The 22,013-nt window shown below is 44.1% G+C and overlaps 1 protein-coding gene across 1 annotated transcript in view; it reads left to right on the forward strand.

The window, feature by feature from the left end:
• The window catches only part of LOC109894646 (membrane-bound O-acyltransferase domain-containing protein 2), an 81,027-nt gene that overhangs the window by 33,449 nt on the left and 25,565 nt on the right, over positions 1-22,013 (forward strand). Inside the window, exons 2-3 of the mRNA XM_020488274.2 lie at positions 14,006-14,151; positions 20,630-20,707. Of these exons, the coding sequence (XP_020343863.1) occupies positions 14,006-14,151; positions 20,630-20,707 (224 nt within the window). The remainder of the gene's footprint in view (positions 1-14,005; positions 14,152-20,629; positions 20,708-22,013) is intronic.

Here is a 22,013-nt window from a genome sequence, read left to right on the forward strand (position 1 = left end):
CCTCCCTTTGCTGCGTTTCTACTTTTCCAGAGTGTAATGGACTGTTCCAGAATCCACTCCAGCCGATATTTGGCATTTCTCATGGTGATCTTAAGCTTGTGTGCGGCTGCTAGGCCTTGACCACTACACGCTTCAGCATTCGTCAGTCCCGTTCTGTGAGCTTGTGTGGCGACCACCTTCGCGGCTGAGCCGTTGTTGCTCCTAGATGTTTCCACTTTACAATAACAGCACTTACAGTTGACCGGGGCAGGACAGAAATTTGACTAACTATCTTGGTGAAATTTGACGAACTAAGAAAGGTGGCATCCTATGGCGGTGCCACATTGAAAGTCACTGAGCTCTTCAGTAAGGCCATTCTACTACCAATGTTTGTTAATGGAAGTTGCATGGCTGTGTGCCTGTTTTTTATGTTTACTTTAATACACCTGTCAGCAACGGGTGTGGTTGAAATAGCCAAATCTACTCATTTGAAGGGGTGTCCACATATTTTTGTGTGTATATTGTGTATGTGTAGCCCATGTGTTTTTGTATAGACCTATAATTGTCAGTTTGTATGTGTGCTTGCAAGTCTTGGCATGCTAGCAAATGGTTGGGAGGCTGTGCATTTTTGCGTACATTCTAAAGGAGCTGACGCCATTCCTCACTCACTCACTCACGCCTGGGTTCAGTCTGATCCACCCACGCTGCGGATTGTCTCCGTTCACCCTCCTCTCACTTTAGGTGTCTGTTAGAAAAGGCTCCATCTGTGAGGAGCAGGGCCCTAGCTAACCCTTCTCAGTGGAAACTGATGGAGGCTACGGCATGCAGATGTTAGCCAACAGTAGGAAACGGTAGTTAGCACTGACTGGCGTTAAGCCGAGGAACTGCTGTGGCATTCTGTTTGTCCCCGAGTAGGGCAACGCTGTAAAACACCACCGGGGAGCTGAGTGAGGAGAGTGTCTGGATGGAGTGGAAGGCTCAGATAAGCAGCCTTCCTGCAACTCATTATGGAAACCACAGGAGTGGAGACAGTCAGTTCAGTCTCTCTATCAACCCCTTAGAGCTACATCATTTAAAAAATATAAAACATTATCGCTACCCAGCAAACTTGATTTCTGTCAAGTTTTGTTTCACTTCATGAGTCTGCATGCTCGGTGCTTCCATCAACACTTAGGCTTTTTTCCGACCTGCTTGTTTCTGCCTCCCTGTATTGTACTCACTAATCACTCATCTCAAACTTCCTCTATTTTCTTTCTTCGCTTCCCTCACAGAATTTCTCTATCAATTCCCTTTTTCTACTTTACCCCCTTTTCTCTTAAATTTAATTGAGCAGTTCAGCTGGAGTTGTCGTGTAGGAGAGAAGGGAGCCTGGTGGTGGGAGCCTGATTGCTTGGGAGAAGTGTGCCTGGTGGCTGTGGGGGGTGGGAGAAGGGAGCCTGGTGGCTGTGGGAGAAGGGAGCCTGGTGGCTGTGGGAGAAGGGAGCCTGGTGGCTGTGGGAGAAGGGAGCCTGGTGGCTGTGGGGGGTGGAGGGATGGGAGAAGGGAGCCTGGTGGCTGTGGGGGGTGGGAGAAGGGAGCCTGGTGGCTGTGGGAGAAGGGAGCCTGGTGGCTGTGGGGGGTGGAGGGATGGGAGAAGGGAGCCTGGTGGCTGTGGGGGGTGGAGGGATGGGAGAAGGGTGCCTGATGGTGTAGGGGTGGGAGAAGGGTGCCTGATGGTGGAGGGGTGGGAGAAGGGTGCCTGATGGTGGAGGGGTGGCAATGGGAGAAGGGTGCCTGGTGGCTGTGGGGGGTGGAGGGCTGGCAGTGGGAGAAGGGTGCCTGGTGGCTGTGAGGGGTGTCAGTGGGAGGAGAGCCTTTCTCTCGCTACTATCTCCCCATTAGCTCTGAACCAAGCATCATGTCAGAACACTATGTCTGGCAGCTAAGAGCCTGTCCTCATTTGTATGCAGTCATTGCTCTACAGCTTTGCAATAGTATGATTGTATTGGTTTTATTATGATTAGAGGGTAGTGTAATCTAATATAGGTCACTTAAGTCAACTACTGCCTTTGGGGAGCAGTCTGCACCTTTGACCCTTAGTGAGAGGAATCGATGCAGAGGAGTGGTCATGTGTTTATGCTAGCTTGCAATATGGTGGTGTGGTACACAGTGATGTAGTGATAAACTCTGATCACCGGTCCCTGTGAAAAAAGTCAAGCCTACCTTCATTGCAATTTTTTTTTCAGGAAAAGGTAGGTAAATTGTCACACCAAAAAATGAGGGAGGGGGCTAAACTGTTTACCCTCCAGTACACCACTGGTTGTGCAGCGCAATGTTTAGAAAATGTGTCTGTTTCTTGGCTTGATAGAGTGTTCGATCACTGTTCCTATGGCAACACACACGTGTCAGTAGTGAAGTGCAGTCTGTTCCATTCAGCAGGTACCACTTGTAAAAGGACGTCATTCAATCCACCGATCAATAACTACTTTCTGCTTATTAACGATAAAACAGCGCTCCATAGCAACAAGCTGCTCAATGGAGGAAGACATGGATTGTAGAAGATCAGGGGAACACAGGCCAACAGTCTCCTCAACACTATAGCCACAACTCAGATCACCTTTTGAGACAAAAATGTGATGTTTTCTGACAACACCCGTGTGTGCTGTTAAACAAGCAATGAATGTCACCAAAATGTGAAGTGTTGGCTAATATCAGGGATTCTTTGGAATTAGTGTGTTTCATTTAGGCTATCCCATGTAAGTCTAGTTAGGATGAGATTTGTAGTGCTTTTTCTGTTGTTTGGTCTCCATCTCTGCAATTTTCTGGACCGTGCTGATTGCTGGGTTGCTATTTTTGCCACTGCGGGGCACAGATTAGTCAATGATAAATGTAAGCATGTTGTGTCGCCAGCCACCATTACCCATGAAGAGAACAGCTTATAGTCATCAAAGTGTGGAATTACATCCAAAACCATCAGGCAGGTATAGACTTTTTGAAGTTGGCTGGCATGGGAAGCCATTGCTTCTCTATTTACTTTTGATTTGTTGTTACTTATGAGTAGGCATTGAGTGGGGATTGAGGATAGCCTTGCATGGAGTATTGGTTTCAATTTGTGAAATCGTTAATGAGCTGACACTCGTCTTCTATGTAGGTCATGTGCATAACGCTTGTTTTCACATACAGTGCCGTTAAAGTAATTGCCCCCTTTCAAATGTTTATATAAGTTATGCAACACCCAATGCCCCCGTGTGGGAAAAGTAATTGCCCCCTTACATTCTAACTGGTCGTGCCACTTTTTGCTGCAAATACTCCAACCAAAAGCTTCCTGTAGTTGTTGATCAGTCTCTCACGTCGCTGTGTCCCACTCTTCCATGCAGAACTACTATAACTCAGCAACATTTGTGGGTTTTCAAGCATGAACTGCTAATTTCAAGTCCTGCCACATCTCCATTAGGATTAGGTCTGGACTTTGAGTAGGCCATTCTAAAACTAATATCTTGTTTCATTTTAGCCATTTTTATGTAGACTTGATCACACTACCACCACCATGTTTGACTGTTGGTATGAGGTTCGTACTGTGGAATGCAGTGTTTTTAGCCAGGTATAATGGGACACGTTATACTTCTGACTCATCTGTCCATAGAACATTCTTCCAAGAGTCTTGATGATCATCATGTGCTTTTTGGAAAACGAGTCAACTTTTTATTATTATAGCAACAGTCAGCACACATGCAACTTCTCTTTTTTTGTTGTTTTTTTGGAACTGTTATGAGCTGTAACTGTCAAATAAATGGCAGCAATAAAACCATAGGCAGGGCAACATTATCTACATGATAAAAGCTTTTGCCTATCTTGTGGAAAATACCTGACAAAATGTAAGCCAGTTTGACACATTATGACAAGTTATCATACACTACATCGTGTATATACAAAAGTATGTGGACACCACTTCAAATTAGTGGATTTTGCTATTTTAGCCACCCGTTGCTGACGGGTGTATAAAATCAAGCACACAGCCATGCAAACTCCATATACAACGTGGCACCGTCATAGGATGCCACCTTTCCAACAGTTCACCAAAGTTTGCTAAACAATCACAAGTCAAATCGCAATTGAAATATTTGTTTAAAAATAAAGCCTACATATTTTTGGGCCATATTGCCCAGCCCTACCTCCACCCTATCCTTACATCCCTCCCCTCCACCCTATCCATGCGTCCCTTATTTTGCCTTATAAGCTTACATTCACTATCTCAAATTAATTAATTATTGTCTCGTTAGCCCCTGGGAGCATTCATTCCCTAAACAATGATACTTATGACAATAGAAGTGGGAAGAACACGAGGCCAGAGCCACCATTTTTTTCCCTCTTCCTCCTGTTTGGGCGTGAAGAAAAACAAAAGGACCTCTGTGTTCTGTAAATACCTCCTGATATGATACACAGGCTTTCTGCTAAGAGTGATTAGCGCCAATAGCCGCCATCTGTCGCTACATCTGCAAGCCAGACAGAAGCTGACTCTAGGTTTTGGCCGGTATCCACATTTTCATACCGTTTCTGTACCATACCGGGGTATACGGTATTATCGGAAGTGCACACAAGGGGTACTATTTAAAAAATATATATCTATGTATGTATACATACATTGAGATATATATATATATATATATATATATATATATATATATATATATATATATATATATATATATATATATATATATATATATATATATATATATATATATATATATATGAGTGTACAAAACATTAGGAACACCTTCCCTTCCAGGATGCTGGCCCATGTTGACTCCAATGCTTCCCACAATTGTGTCAAGTTGGCTGGATATCCTTGGGGTGGTGGTCCATTCTTGAAATACACGGGAAACTTGTGAAACCCAGCAGTGTTGCTGTTCTACCATACCCCGTTCAAAGGCACTTACATCTTTTGTCTTGCCCGTTCACCCTCTGAATGGCACATATACACAATCCATGTCTCATGGCTTAAAAACGTTCTTTAACCGGTCTCCACCCCTTCATCTGCCAGATGGGTCCCCAATGAGGGCCCTGATTTAAGGAACAAACTCTGTCTGTGATGTTTGAGAGGGCGTGTATTAACGGCCTGAGAGACTAAAGTGGTTGTGAGCGACTTGTTTTAGTGAATTGCGTTGTGTTCTCTCAGATCAGGGACCTCACTTTCTTTGCCGAGAGGTCAGCTGTTGTCATCACTGCCTGAGCATGCATAGAAGTACCTGGCCTGCTGCGGAAGAAATCCCGCTCTAAATAGGTTCTGTGTGCGTGGAATAGTTGTTGGATAAATAAGATATGCATGACGACTAACACAAATGCACACTCCAATTTAATGCCACTAAATTATGTAAATTACCCTATAGACCGGTTCTGTTGTATTTATAGTCTTTTTATTTTTGGGGGGCTGATGGAAACCCTGAGAGAGACACACACACACACACACACACACACACCTTGTCTTCACAGCTTCAGACAGATTTTACCGTACTCATCAATCCTAAAGGAATGAGGACTTATCTATGCAGAGTTACTTTAATAACTCTACCTACATGTACATATTACCTCGACACTGGTGCTATTACCTCGACACTGGTGCCCCCGCACATTGACCTGGTACCCCCTGTATATAGCCCCACTATTGTTATTTACTGCTGTCTTTAATTATTTGTTATGCTTAACTCTTGTATTTTTTTCCACAATTTTGTTAGATTTATTTTATTTTTTAACCTATTATCTTAACCAACAATGCAGTTAGACTTGTAAGTAAGCATTTCACTGTAAGGTCTACACCTGTTGTATTCTGTGCATGTGACAAATAACATTTGATTTGACTTTCAATGTTATTCTTACCCAACTCCTCCAGCCACAGTCAATCTGGGTAGTGCCGAGGAAAAAGTTTCTTTGCCCTAGCGCTCAGACACACTGGCCCGGCCACGGAGTCTAGGGGGGGACTGGCTGGCCCGGCCGGCCACGGAGTCTAGGGGGGACTGGTTGGCCCGGCCGGCCACGGAGTCTAGGGGGGACTGGTTGGCCCGGCCGGCCACGGAGTCTAGGGGGGACTGGTTGGCCCGGCCGGCCACGGAGTCTAGGGGGGACTGGTTGGCCCGGCCGGCCACGGAGTCTAGGGGGGACTGGTTGGCCCGGCCGGCCACGGAGTCTAGGGGGGACTGGTTGGCCCGGCCGGCCACGGAGTCTAGGGGGGACTGGTTGGCCCGGCCGGCCACGGAGTCTAGGGGGGACTGGCTGGCCCGGCCGGCCACGGAGTCTAGGGGGGACTGGCTGGCCCGGCCGGCCACGGAGTCTAGGGACTGGGCTACAGTAGTACTAGTAAAAGAGAACTAGGAGATGCTCTATCACTTCCAGTCGATTTTTCTCTCCATCTTGCTTCAGAATCCTCCCTGAGCTCTGTGCACACTGAAGCACAGTACTTAGAGGGGGGAACAAACAATCAAATGTAGTGGCTCAGGCTCCTGGGAGCAGGTGGTGATGGGGAAAGTGCGGATCTGAACTGAAAAGCGTTCCAAATGTAATTTGGGCCTTGCCTTCCAAATGGATGCGAGTGTTAATCTGCTCCAGTAATGAATGAGATTCACTATGGGACCACTGTGGAGGATGAGAGGAACCAATGGATGAGGCAAAGATAAATGCATGCATTCACAAACACGCGCACATACAGTCCCCACCCACCACATTAGCTTAAATAGCTTAGTCAGAGTCCTAGTGGATTTGTCTCTGAGTGATTGTACTCCACTATAGCAGACCTTTGGTATACTCTACTGTATGTGGGAGGGAGGAAGAATGGTACAGTGAAATACCATTAGGAATAGAAAGGGTGTGGTAGTCGCAATACAACTAGTATTTGTCATTGTAGATTGGATGTGTGACTAGGGCTGTTATGGTTACCATATTACCGCCACACCGGCAGTCAAATTCCACATGCACATTTAGTCACGGTTATTAGGCTTCTCCAAGTTTTGATGGTGCTGCTGGTCATAAGTAGCCTACCGTACATGCTAACTGCCTGGTGCTCAGCCCTCTGTCACTCTAATCACTCTGACATCAATGCAAATGTATTCACAAATCTAATCAAACAACATTTCTATAGGGTATGCAATTGTGTGAGAAAACAGTGATGGCCTCTATTAAAAAGAGGATCCCATCGGTTTTCTATAGGCTAGGCCTACTATATTTATTTATCAACTTTGCTAATATTAACCATATTGCTTATCCGTTTACAACAGGAGTATAGCCTACCTGGCTGGCATGAAAAATCCTCCTATTTAAGTGCGTTGATGACATGTGTTTTTCCTGCTGCCCCTGTATCGAGACAGGTGTATGATAATTGTAAATAAATTACAATTCACAGGATTAAATCAAGAATAGTCCGATGGGTGACACGATTAGCATATCACTTGAGTGATGCCCAGCTAAGGCGAGAAATGCGTGATTTTTTTTCAAATCATAGTCGACACCTCACGTAGCCTAGCCCATAGGCCTATATGTTTTGATAAGGTTAGTATCACACCTCACGTAGCCTAGCCCATAGGCCTATATGTTTTGATAAGGTTAGTATCACACCTCATGTAGCCTAGCCCATAGGCCTATATGTTTTGATAAGGTTAGTATCACACCTCACGTAGCCTAGCCCATAGGCCTATATGTTTTGATAAGGTATGTATCACAACTAAAGTGGCCAAATAACGTCTTAAAATTAAGCACATTAATCTGCTTTACAACGGGTGTAGAGCCTAACTGGCATACATAAAAAGCACGTGAGTTTAAAGTTTGGGAAATAATTTTTACATGAAAAATGCACCTATTTATAATAAAAGCATTACATGTATGATGTCATTTGCGGCCACTTGAATGGTATTTTCCCACTAATGTGCTTATAATGTGAAGAAATAGCCTAATAGTTTAGCAACATATTAAGCTAAACGTTCTGATCTGTTGCGTCAGCAGCATTGAGTAAAAAAGGTTGTTATTTGATGCTAGTGGTGTTATTAATTTGGGATCTATCTCATCCCACAACTGTCCCAGACTGTGGTATATTTATTTCTCACACACAATAGAATAGGTAAACTTTTGTATTATGGTGGATAGTAGATTGACATATACTAGTGCTTTTGCTGTTTGTTAGGCCTACTCTTCCAATATCTACAATATGCGCCTCGGAATTGGATAAGGATGCACACAGTTGTGTCCCAGATGTCTGTCTTCACTTGTAGCCTGTGTGAGAGACCCGGTCACGTGATGGAGAGACATTTTGAGTGAAGTGCTTCGGATCAAGCAGCCGGGAGAAGGGATGAATATACAGTGCCTTGCGAAAGTATTCGGCCCCCTTGAACTTTGCGTCCTTTTGCCACATTTCAGGCTTCAAACATAAAGATATAAAACTGTATTGTTTTGTGAAGAATCAATAACAAGTGGGACACAATCATGAAGTGGAATGACATTTATTGGATATTTCAGACTTTTTTAACAAATCAAAAACTGAAAAATACAGTTTTATATCTTTGTTTGAAGCCTGAAATGTGGCAAAAGGTCGCAAAGTTCAAGGGGGCCGAATACTTTCGCAAGGCACTGTAATTATTATAATTCCCAAGGTCACAACGGCCACTGGCTGCAATAGACATGTTTTTTTTTTTAGGGTGTATTTCGGCCACACAAAAGGGATGCCGCCTGGAAATTCGAGGCATTATCAAGTGCTTTTAAAAATTGTTAATGAGAGACTGATTAACTGTGTACAGCCTGTACAAAAAAACTAACTCATGCCTTTCATGCGATTCTTTTTCAAGTCCTCATTAGAGTTGCAAGATGCAGCCTTAGAATGTATTAAACATATAGCCCAACATTTGTATCACAACTAAAGTTACATGAATGACTCTAAATTAAGCCTATAGGAGTACCTGTTTCTTAACTGCTCAACACAGAATATCTGCATGTGTGCACTCAAATGTTTCGAGATTTTATTCCGCTATGTTCAATTGTATACTTCATACTATAAAATAATCCCATGGAATTCTAAGCACATCTTGTCTGCTAAATGAGCTAGTGTAGCCCACAGCAATATGGCATAGCCAGATCACGGCCTAACATAAGGACAACTCGGAGTATGCTATTCTGGTCTTCTGAAATGGACTACATTTTCTTCAAATCATGTTTCTTTAGACCTGTCTACAAATGTATTTATTGTGAAGGTGTAGGCTATATTTCATGGATTTATTAGACTTTTTAAAACGTAGATGTTCTAAACGTCTGCATCAGTGGCTTGTAGGCTTTGCGTGGAAGCCAGGAGATGCTTAATGTGTTTTACCGTAACTAAGGTCAATTACCTTGAGACCGGCAGTTATTTGCTTGACAATCACCGGCTGCCAAAATGTCATGACCGCCACAGCCCTGGGTGTGACCACAGTTACTGTGCACACTGTCTCCAGGGTGCCATGATGCACGGAAAGGCAAAGGCGATAGCCTGGGTGGTACCGATAGTTGAGGTCCTACTGTTGACTTTAGCAACATGCCGGCTTCTGAAATAATTGTGCCTACTACAATTGATAAGATGGGCTATACTCTCTGTGTGTGTGTGTGTGTGTGTGTGTGTGTGTGTGTGTGTGACAAAGCGTCACCAGTCGTAAGTTGAGTTGATCATTGATGTTGGTAGCTTTTATGTAAGGCTTTGTTAACATAGAATAAACAGGAGGAAACCAAACTGTTTCCACAAAGAACAAAAAAGGTGTCCTCTGCCTGCTTTATCCAGTTATCATCTTGATGCACCCATCCCGTTAAGAGGGATCATTTTCGTCAACCACTGCTGAATTGCAGAGCACCAAATTAAAATTAAATTACTGAAAATATTTAATTTTCATGAAATCACAAGTGCAATATAGCAAAACACAGCGTAGCTTGTTGTTAATCCACCTGGCGTGTCAGATTTCAATAAAGCTTTTCGGCGAAAGCATACCAAGCGTTTATGTAAGAACATCTCCTCAGTAGACAAAATATTACAAACAGCTAGCAGTCAAGTAGATTTGTCACGAGAGTCAGAAAAGCAATAAATTAAATCGCTTACCTTTGCTCTTCTGATTTTTTTTGCACTCACGAGACTCCCAGATACACCAATGTTCCATAAATATTATTTTTATATAAAAAAATACCTCCATTTGGTTGGCGCGTTTTGTTCAGAAATCCACAGGCTCGAGCGGTCACGACATCGCAGACACAAATTCCAAATAGTATCCGCAATGTTAGTAGAAATATTTAAAATGTTTTTTTATAATCAATCCTCGGGTTGTTTTTACAATATATATATAATCGATAATATATCAACCGGGAATGTAGCTTCTTCTTCTTCTTCTTCTTCGAGAGAGAAAATGGCTGCTCCAAGCTGTTGCGCATACAAAACGCTGCTGGCACCCAGCCATACAATGACGCGATGTGATCTTTCTCGCTCATTTTTCTAAATAAAAGCCTGAAACTGTCTAAAGACTGTTCACACCATGGGGAAGCCATAGAAAAAGGAATCTGGTTGATATCCCTTTTAAATGGAGCAAAGGCAGGCTATGGAACATGGCGCTTTCAAAATAGAGGCCACTTACTGGTTTGATTTTCCTTAGGTTTTCGCCTGCAATATCAGTTCTGTTATACTCACAGACAATATTTTGACAGTTTTGGAAACCTTTAGAGTGTTTTCTATCCTAATCTGACAATTATATGCATATTCTAGACTCTGGGCCCGAGAAATAGGCAGTTTAATTTGGGCGCGTTTTCATCCAAACATCAAAATACTGCCCCCTACACTCGAGGTTATCATGAAAACAGCCTTATCAAAGAGCTTGGGTTCTATCAACAGTGTATTCTCCTGTGTAGTAGTGCCAGCTGCCACGGTGCTGTAAATAGTGTCTCTTTCCAGAAGCGACAAAGGCACTGCTCTCTTCCAGTTACAAAATATGATTTTATTTTGGATGGTAAATCAAATAAAAGTTCATTGGTCGCATACACAGTTTAGCAGATGTTATAGCGGGCACAGCGAAATGCTTATGTTACTAGCTCCTAACAATGCATTAAAATGTCAAACAAATGATTAGTCAAAATAAAAACAAGGAATCAAGGATGAATCCGATTAACAGTTATTAAAATGGAATCTATACATATATACACTGGAAGAATTTACAAATCTACTCTGTGCAGCGGCCTCCACTACTTTCATTTTGGGAGCACCGTGCAACAAAACAATTATCCAATAAACTCAATGGGTAATGATATTTTGCCACAACACACTTCTTTTCACTGCTCAAACACAGGCTGATAATGGTTAACAAACCAAACATAATGCTAGAAATGTTTAAATGTAGCTAATTAAATGAATCATGTGTGGGGAACACAACGGCACAATCCCTTTTCACAAAAACTTTCCCTCAGAACTGTGCCGCCTGTTTGTTTTTTTTTTGTTTTTTCCCTGAGCTAAGTAATGGCATTCTATAGCAAGCTAGCTAGCAAGAACAACTATGAAATGCACTGGAATACAAGCTTTAACAAAAAATTATCAACCAGAAGATGATGATGACAATGTCGGAGAGGCTGCTACCGATCCACCACCTCAAAGAAGAAAAAAAACATCTACGTGTTTCAAGAGGGGTTGCTTTTGCCAATTCTAGTGCCTAAGGAGGAGCACATCCAGCATCCCAATGTCCAAACTGTGGAGTAAAAGCAGCAGGGGGACTCATTTGGGTCTTGCAACCTAAAACGAGTCGTTGCTAAAACATAACTTAAGCCAGAAGCACATCAAATGATTCGGAGTTGGAGCAACATCAATATTTATACCACCAGGCAGCCCAAGCCGGTCAACAGGTGGCAGGCAGCCCAAGCCGGTCAACAGGCAGAGCTAACGGAGCCATAGATGAAACGTAACACCGCTTACTGCATTGTCAAAGAAAAGATGGCTTTTACCAAATTTGGAACCATGTTACTCACTCAGAAAAATAATGGATTACAAATCAACCCTACATATTATTGACACCATCCCGGACACTATCCGGGAAGAGGGTTAGTGGTATCTGGGCTTTTTGGGATGTTCCTACCCCTAAACCCTTGCCCTAAAAGCAAGTTGATTTGTTAGAGAGATAAAATAAATGGATTAGTTGTGAGAGGAGACTAAACATTTATTTCATTATCCAAGTATCAATTCATAATCGACGTTGCCTTTCATAGTTAATAATAATAATAATAATCTCTTACATGACAGCAGTAATGCATAACTGTTTGCAGTTTTAATCACCTACCGTATATACATGTTTGCAGTTCCACTTTTAAATACAATCAGTGTTCTGTTTTGTATGTTACATTTCTTTGTACAAAACTAGTTACCTAATGTAAACGTGGCAAGTGTCTTCACTGACATCTACAACCTCTCCCTGACCCAGTCTGTAATACCTACATGTTTCAAGCAGACCACCATAGTCCCTGTGCCCAAGAACGCCAATGTAACCTGTCTGTAGCCATGAAAGGCTGGTGATGGCTCACATGAACACCATCAACCCAGACACCCTGGACCTGCTCCAACAGATCCACAGGTGACGCAATCTCTGTTGCACTCCACACTGCCCTTTCCCACCTGGACAAAAGGAATCCTTACTTGAGAATGCTGTTCATTGACTACAGCTCATAGTGCCATGCAAGCTCATCACTAAGCTAAGGAGACGGAGAATGAACACCTGCAACTGGATCCTGTACTTCCTGACGGGCTGCCCCAAGGTGATGAGGGTAGGTAACACATCCGCCATGCTGACCTTTGAACACGGGACCCCCTCAGTGATGCGTGCTTAGTCCCCTCCTGTACTCCCTGTTCACCCACAACTGCATGGCCTCTTCCAAATGTATTCAGCTGCTCCATTGAGAGCATCTTGACTGGCTGCGTCACCGCGCTTGGTATGGCAACTGCTTGGAATGCGACTGCAAGGCACTACAGAAGGTAGTGCGTATGGCCCAGTACATTACTAGGGCCGAGCGCCCTGCCATCCAGGACCTCTATACCAGGCGGTGTCAGAGGAAGGCTTGTTGTCAGACTCCAGCCACCCAAGTCATAGACTGTGATCTCTGCTACTTCATGACAAGCAGTACCGGAGCGCCAAGTCTGGGCCTAAAAGGCTTCTTAACAGCTTCCACACCAAAACTACAAGACTGCTGAACAGTTGATCAAATGGCCCCCAGACATTTCATTGCCCCCCCCCCCCCCCCCCCCCTTGTTCTGACTCGCTCTTGCACTGGCTCACTCACTTGACTCTACTCACACATACTACACTGACATTCCTACATATGCTCACACACCCTTCACATACGCTGCTGCTGCCCTGTATCTATGCTGATTGCCTAGTCATTTTTACCCCCACCTACATGTACATATTACCTCAACTACCTTGTACCTCTGCACATTGACTCGGTACTGGTACTCCTTGTACTGGGGCGGCAGGTAGCCTAGTGGTTAGAGCGTTAGGCCAGGAACGAAAGGTTGCTGGATCGATTCCCGAGCTGACAAGGTAAAAATCTGTCGTTCTGCCCCTGAACAAGGCAGTTAAACCCACTGTTCTCCAGTAGACCGTCATTGTAAATATGAATTTGTTCTTAACGGACTTGCCTAGTTTAAAATAAATATATCCTCGTTATAGTTATTTAAAGGTAACACCTGATGACAATTAAGAATTCTAGGACAGTCATTTGCAGTAATAAATAAATAAACATACTTTTTGAGCACCAGAATGAACTATGTCAGGAATAAAGTACTTAAATATTCTGTGTGAAACGAAGTGTCTAGTGGTTGTACAAAACTAGTCTGTATGACATGGGACAGCAGCTGTGTGTGTGTGTGTGTGTGTGTGTGTGTGTGTGTGTGTGTGTGTGTGTGTGCATCACCTGGTACACGGCTAGTGATGGTTCTTAGTCTGACCTGGTAATAGAAGCTGTTTTGTTTGTTTGTTGTACAAAACTCACAAGTTTTGATTATTTCCTTGTGTGTCTCCTCTCCCAGGTGAACTTTGTGGTGTGTCAGCTGTTTGCCCTGTTGACAGCCTTCTGGTTTCGTCTGTATCTCCACCCCAGTAAGACCAGTCCCTTCATCAGACATGTGGTGGCCACGCTACTGGGCTTCTACCTGGCTCTCTTCTGCTTCGGCTGGTGAGTGCTGTTACTGTCACATCTTTTCACCTCTCTTCCTGAAATTCTTTCTCTTGTCCCTGGTTCCCTCCATCTCTCCCTTCCTCAGCCCTTCCTGCTTCTCACACTCTTCCCTCTCTCTCCGTCACGTCTTTCTTCCCCTGTGTCTCTGAGCCTCCCCCTCACCCCTGTCGTCCGTCTCTCTCCCTCCCTCCACCCACCTCTCCTGCCTCTGTCGCCCTCCCTCCATCCTTTACGGGCCAAGGCAAACTGGTCGATGCAGAGGCAATTGATATCCAATTAGGAAGCCGTTGGGCCTGTTGTAAACAACCTGCTGTCCCTTGGCAGTGTGCCCCTTAGCATTTTCCTGTACACACCGAGAGAGAACCCAAAGTGTGTGTGAAACGTTAACTGCGTCATTCCACCATGGCAGCGGCTCTGCATGTTGGATCATGTGCTGCCACCATCGGTACATCATATTGATGGTAAGGTGATACTGTTGTGGTCAGATCAAATTTTGTGTTGTTGCTTTTAGTGTAATTAATGTCTTGTTAGTCATCTGTGAAACGCACCTTCACAGCTTTAGAATGTAGAGGACAGTAGTACCATAAACTGCATTCATTCGTATCACTTTAGTTTGACAATCACTGACAAGCCATTCCTTTTTTGGTTTTATATATATTTTTTCAATAAACAAAAACAACTTTAACATTTACATTTCAACAAACATGAATGACATCCCACCTGCTCAGACCCACATGTTCCCACAGTATCCACACTCAATGTTGTTTCCAATGCTTGTTAAACTCTTCCCCCATATGACTTCACATTGTGTTGTTTCTGTCTGTAGCCAGATTTATTCCAATATTTAATACTTTATTATTTAGAGTTTTCCATTCTCTTAACTTTGGAGTGTCATTTGACCTCTAGTATTTAAGTAATAGCTTCTTCAATATAAGTGACGAAAATAAATAATATTGTTCAACCCCATTGGGTATCTCACTGCACCCTCGTATGCCATGTCTTGAGATATGCAGATACACGGATTAGAAGTAAACATACATTGTAAAACAGACAGCATTCTAACTCTGCCCATAGCCTCCGGACTTTCTAGCACTCCCAGAAGGCATGAACTGACTTACTTTTACTCCTTCTCTTCCCACAGTCCTGCTACCACTCAATTCTGTCTGACATATTGACTCTGAATGACGCACGCACTAACTCCATTCCTCTACTGTACTTCAGACTGTGAGGACACACAACGCCCTAGGGGACTTACCAAGTCCATCATACTGCTGTGTACTGTAGATATACAGTCCCAGTCAAACGTTTGGACACACCTAGTCAGTCTAGGGTTTTTCTATATTTGTACTATTTTCTACATTTTAGAATAATAGTGAAGACTCAACTATGAAATAACACATTTGGAATCATGAAGGGTTAAACAAAATATATTTGAGATTCTTCAAATAGCCACCATTTGCCTTGATGACAGCTTTGCACACTATTGGCATTCTCTCAACAGGCTTCCTGGAATGCATTTCAATTAACAGGTGTGCCTTAAGTTAATTTATGGAATTTATTTCCTTAATAGTAGGGGGGTATACAGAAGATAGCCCTATTTGGTAAAACACCAAGTCCATATTATGGCAAGAACAGCTCAAATAAGCAACGAGAAACGACACTCCATCATTCCTTTTTAATACATGGTCAGTCAATGTGGAAAATGTCAAGGACTTTGAAAGTTTCTTCAAGTGCAGTCGCAAAAACCTTAAAGAGCTATGATGAAACTGGCTCTCATGAGGACCACCACAGGAAAGGAAGACCCAGAGTTACCTCTGCTGCAGAGGATAAGTTCAGAGTTAGCAGCCTCAGATTACAGCCCAAATAAATGCTTCAGAGTTCAAGTAACAGACACATCTCAACATCAACTGTTCAGAGGAGACTGCGTGAATCAGGCCTTCATGGTAGAATTGCTGCAAAGCAACCACTACAAAAGGACACCAATAATAAGAAGAAACTTGCTTGGGCCAAGAAACATGAGCGATGGACATTAGACCGGTGGAAATCTGTCTTTTGGTCTGATGAGTCCAAAATGTCGATGTTTGGGTCCAACTGCATTTCTTTGAGATGCAGACTACTGTACGTGAACGGATGATCTCCCCATGTGTGGTTCCCACCGTGAAGCAGGGAGGTGTGATGGTGAGAGGAATACTTTGTGGGTGACACTGATTTATTTAGAATTCAAGGCACACTTAACCAGCATGGCTACCACAGCATACTGTTGGAGAAGCATTCCAGGTGAAGCTAGTTGAGAGAATGTCAAGAGTGGTGGCTACTTTGAAGAATCTGAACTGTAAAATATATTTTGATTTAACACTTTCTTTTGGTCACTACATGATAGTTTTGATGTCTTCACTATTAGCATATAATGTACTTGAATGAGTAGGTGTCAACTTTTGACTGGCACTGTATTTGGATCGTTGTCACCGTCATACTACTGTGTACTATAGAGAAACTCAGCAAAAAAAAAAATATACTGCGTTTATTTTCAGCAAACTTAAGGTGTAAATATTTGTATGAACATAATAGTCAACATCTGAGACATAAACTGAACAAGTTCCACAGACATGTGACTTACAGAAATGGCATAATGTGTCCCTGAACCAAGGGGGGGTGGGGGAGGGGTCAAAAGTAACAGTCCGTGTCTGGTATGGCCACCAGCTGCATTAAGTACTGCAGTGCATCTCCTCCTCATGGACTGCACCAGATTTGCCAGTTCTTGCTGTAGCATGTCACTCCACTCTTCCACCAAGGCACCTGCACGTTCCCAAACATTTCTGGGGTGCATGGCCCTAGCCCTCACCCTCTGATCCAACAGGTCCCAGATATGCTCAACAGGATTGAGATCCAGGCTCTTTGCCAGGCATGACAGAACACTGACATTCCGGTCTTGCAGGAAATCACGCACAGAACGAGCAGTATGGCTGGTGGCATTGTCATGTCAGTATGAACCTGCAGGAAGGGTACCACATGAGATAGGAGGAGGATGTCTTCTATGTAACGCACAGCGTTGAGATTGCCTGCAATGACAACAAGCTCTGTCCGATGATGCTGTGACACACTGCCCCAGACCTTGACGGACCCTCCACCTTCAAATCGATCCCACTCCAGAGTACAGGCCTTGGTGTTACGCCCATTCCTTCGACGATAAACGCGAATCCGACCTCTCCCCTGGTGAGACAAAACCGTGACTCGTCAGTGAAGAGCACTTTTTGCCAGTCCTGTCTGGTCCTGTGACGGTGGGTTTGTGCCCATAGGCGATGTTGTTGCTGGTGAGAACCTGCCTTACAACAGGCCTACAATACAGTGGGCATCTTTCTTTTGGTGTTTTTCAGAGTCGGTAGAAAGGCCTCTTTAGTGTCCTAACTTTTCATAACTGTGACCTTAATTGCCTAGTGTCTTAACGACCGTTCCACAGGTGCATGTTCATTAATTGTTTATGGGTCATTGAACCAGCATGGGATACAGTGTTTCTTTGAAAGACAGGGTCTTTTGCTGAGTGTATTTGGATATTTGTCCACCGTCATGCTGCTGTGTACTGTGGATTAGTGATGCACCGATATGCCATTTTTGTCCGATACCGATTATTTTCCTTGCCAAAATAAACGATACCGATAACTGTTAACTGTACTAGAATGCTTAAAAGTTAAGTAGTTAACACACACATGGACGCAGTTGTTTAAGGCACTGTATCTCAGTTCAAGAGGCGACATTACAGTCCCTGGTTCGAATCCAGGCTGCATCACATCTGGCCGTGATTGGGAGTCCCATAGGGCGGCGCACAATTGGCTCAGCGTTGTCCGAGTTTGGCCAGGGGTAGGCCGTCATTGTAAATAAGATTTTGATCTTAACGGACTTGCCTAGTTGAATAAAAGTTACACACAGACTAAAAATATTTGTTTGGGGCATTCACATATGTCCCCATTACCAGAAACTTCATCAACCTATTTCTTTCACTTACTTGCTGTGCTGTTTCGTTGTTCAGTTTCATTCTCAACCATTATTTCTTCACACATGTCAAGCAGTGAAGTTTCAGCTCCGTCTTTCCGTAGCCTCTCTTCGTCGGTGCGAACTGTCACTGTGTCCGTTTCCATCTTGTCCAGCTGTGAATGTAACATTTCACGTAAACCCTGTCTCTTGTCTGCATGGAAGTAGCGGTCCTTGTACATAGCATGGAAGTAGCGGTCTTTGTACATAGCATGGAAGTAGCGGTCCTTGTACATAGCATGGAAGTAGCGGTCCTTGTACATAGCATGGAAGTAGCGGTCTTTGTACATAGCATGGAAGTAGCGGTCCTTGTACATAGCATGGAAGTAGCGGTCCTTGTACATAGCATGGAAGTAGCGGTCCTTGTACATAGCATGGAAGTAGCGGTCCTTGTACATAGCATGGAAGTAGCGGTCCTTGTACATAGCATGGAAGTAGCGGTCCTTGTACATAGCATGGAAGTAGCGGTCTTTGTACATAGCATGGAAGTAGCGGTCCTTGTACATAGCATGGAAGTAGCGGTCTTTGTACATAGCATGGAAGTAGCGGTCTTTGTACATAGCATGGAAGTAGCGGTCTTTGTACATAGCATGGAAGTAGCGGTCTTTGTACCTAGCATGGAAGTAGCGGTCCTTGTACATAGCATCGAGCATGGAAGTAGCGGTCTTTGTACCTGGCATCGAGCATGGAAGTAGCGGTCTTTGTACCTGGCATCGAGCATGGAAGTAGCGGTCTTTGTACCTAGCATCGAGCATGGTGGCGACACCGTAAAGAGAATGCAACCTACTCGCTTTGTTGAGCAGGTGTTTTAATGCCATGACAGGGTATCACGTCTGCTGCAGGCGCAGTTGATCAGTTGAGCTTATTTCTCCAGTCAGTTGTTTGAATGGAGCTAGCTAGTGTGTTCATGTTCTCAAATGCCATTGAAATGGCAACAGCGGTATGCCAACCAGCACATTCATGAACATGCTATACGACTTCAGTATGAAATCCTCGTTGACCCACTGTGCTGTCTGACTCAGCATGCTCGTGGGGCTGGTATCGATGGTCCAAATATCAGCCGTGAAGCTAATAGCAGTAACAGTGTTTTTACATTTTTTTTAAATCTTTTTTTAGCAGTGATACTATTACTGTGTAACTCCAGTAGGGCAACATCTGAAAAATAGCACACTTTATAGTGTGCACTGGTGCTCGACCAGTTGGCGAAAGCCAACATCACCCACGACAGAGACTGGTTGATTGTCAAGGACAATGAATTCCATTATCTTGGCGCCTTTGAGTTGTCTCGCTGAAAATGTCTTACTCTTTCAAATGACTGCTTGACTTGTTGACTGCTCGATCCACACAGCAAACATTGTGGGCTAGTTTAGGAATGCTCTGTTGCACGTGTAGCGTTACATTTCACATGGCGTCATTACGTCATCTACCTACGTTATATGTAGGTACGCATGTCAGCTTTGACATCGGTTGTTGATGTTGGCATTTTTAGCTAATATCGGCCGGTTCCGATATGCTTACCGCTATATCGTGCATCCCTACTGTAGATATATTTGTCCATCACATTATACCCTCCTTTTTCCCCCCATATCTTTCTGGAGAGTTGGAGTTGCTTCGGTCAGGTACATCTCCAGTGTTGCAGAAGGGACTGAGGATAGCTGTAGGCTAGTTGGAGCCTAGAGGCAGAAACAAAGTGTCCTTGAGTACAGCATTGTTTCACTTGGTTATCTGCCCTCAGATCATCCACCAGTCCGTAGATAGAGGGGAGAAAAAGGGCTTTTTGGAATCCTGTCTTCCAGAACATACCACCTAGCTGTGTGCTTATCATGCGTTCATCATGGGGCTATATCAGACATCAGTGTTCTTTATCCCGAGTTGGACTTTATCAAGATTCATCTCTTAGGGCCTTCCTTTGTCCTGCACCACTCCTGGCTGACATGTTGACATGAACAGGCCTGTGTATTATAGTGATAACCACCACAGGAGGTCTAAATGTACTCCATCTTTCTTTGGGACTACCAGCCCTCTTAAATGCCCATGTGACCTGACCATCCATACTACAGTGTATATATGGTAGTTGCTGCTATCCAATGGCAGTACACCTTGGATAAATTGACAGTCCCCATGATAGTTTCGGAGGTGCCCCCTGCAGTTGTGTTGGTAACACACTAACACATTGTGTCATCTCACCTTTGGGAACGTGTTGGTTCATCACGCCCTTGAAAGTGCACAGTCTGTCGGTGGGGAGGAGCGAGGCGGTGGTGAGGAGCGAGGAGGAGGAGGAGGAGGAGGAGGAGGAGGAGGAGGGAGGCGGAGAGGAGGAGCGAGGCAGAGAGGAGCGAGGAGGAGGAGGAGGCGGCGGCGGGGAGGAGTGGAGGCGGGGGTGGGGTGGGTAGGAGAGGCGGTGGTGAATGTTGGGTTCTGACCCCTTGTCATTTCTTTTTCTCAACAGGTACGCCTTACATTTCCTTGTCCAGAGTGGCCTGACCTACAGTATCATGATGTTCGCTGGGCTGGAGCACATGCACAAGTGAGTCATGTTTCTATTCAATGTGAAATAAACTGCTCATTCACTGGCAGCTGTAGTAACAAGTCCAAGATTGTCTGAATCAAGTCTCCAGTGAACACGTGATGCCAACACATGACGTCGTGGCTTTGCATAAAGCATTGCTTTCAGAAAACAAATCAATAACACTCTATACTGACGTAGTCCGTCTTGTCACAAGGCTGATGAATTGAATTGAACTGCAGTGGAAGGTTATTGGCCTTTTTAGAGTGGTGTTCCAGGATGTTTACCCAGCAACAGGAAGGACTTGGCCTTGTGCCCAGCTGTTGCAATTCATCTTTAACATAGGATTTTTGATTAAGTGTAATTTCAATATGTATGAGGGAGGAGAATGGCCTTGGTTCACCATGACTGTTTTAGTTCAGGTTGCAGAGCGTTGTTCTGTGGGCGCTGAAGAGCCTAGACTCCTGATGGTGATGGCACTACCCCTCAGGCGCCCATCTGTGTCCATGCCCCCACCCCTCCCTCCCTCCCTCCAAACCGTCTGAGCCATTCAGCCAAATATCACCCCCAGCCATCTTCTGTGGTTATTTTTACTGAGGGGCAAGGCTGTGAGGTCAGGTGTGGAAAGAAGTGAAAGCTCTCTGCTAAGGGAAGCTCCAATATCCATCACGATGACCGCAACAGTGCAATAGAGGGTCCTAATTGTAATATGCTCAGTAATTATCCACTCCGTAATTGTGCACGGTAACCGTCCACTTTTAATCGTATTCAGAGGTGACATTTCCAAACAAACGAAGCCCTCAATTTAACAGCAACTGAGGTGTTTTTCATGGAAACATTTGCTTCCTTTTTAATTTCCTGGTGTTCCAGGTCAGTGTTGCTGTGAGGTTCTAGGAAGCTGAGGAATGTGGCGGTCATCCAAGCTGAGCTGATATTGATTGGACCACACCTCAAAGCAAGGCCTGGTTGTGAAGTTCAGCCTCAGCATTTGCCTTACTCAACCTTTTTGTGGAGTTGGTTGAGCTTTAACTTGGTCACGTGGGTGCTGAGCTTGCAGATGCTTTTGTCTATTAGAACCCACAAACCTTTTGAATAAACTTAGCCCGTCATTACCATAACAGGTCTTTTTAGAGGTCCGTGAACAGCTTTCCGTTTGTGTACAGTTTCATGTATCACTACTGCTTGATTACTATGGCTGAGGTCATACACAGAAATCAACAGAGACAAGCTCTACATTTTCAGCTTGAAGTCTGCCGTCCTTAGAGTGAAAGTGGTTATGGGGAGTAAATGGCTCAGTGGAGACCACCTATGTGAATGAAATTATAAG

The sequence above is a fragment of the Oncorhynchus kisutch genome, linkage group LG7, assembly GCF_002021735.2.
Source record: "Oncorhynchus kisutch isolate 150728-3 linkage group LG7, Okis_V2, whole genome shotgun sequence".
Taxonomy (NCBI): Eukaryota; Metazoa; Chordata; class Actinopteri; order Salmoniformes; family Salmonidae; genus Oncorhynchus; species Oncorhynchus kisutch.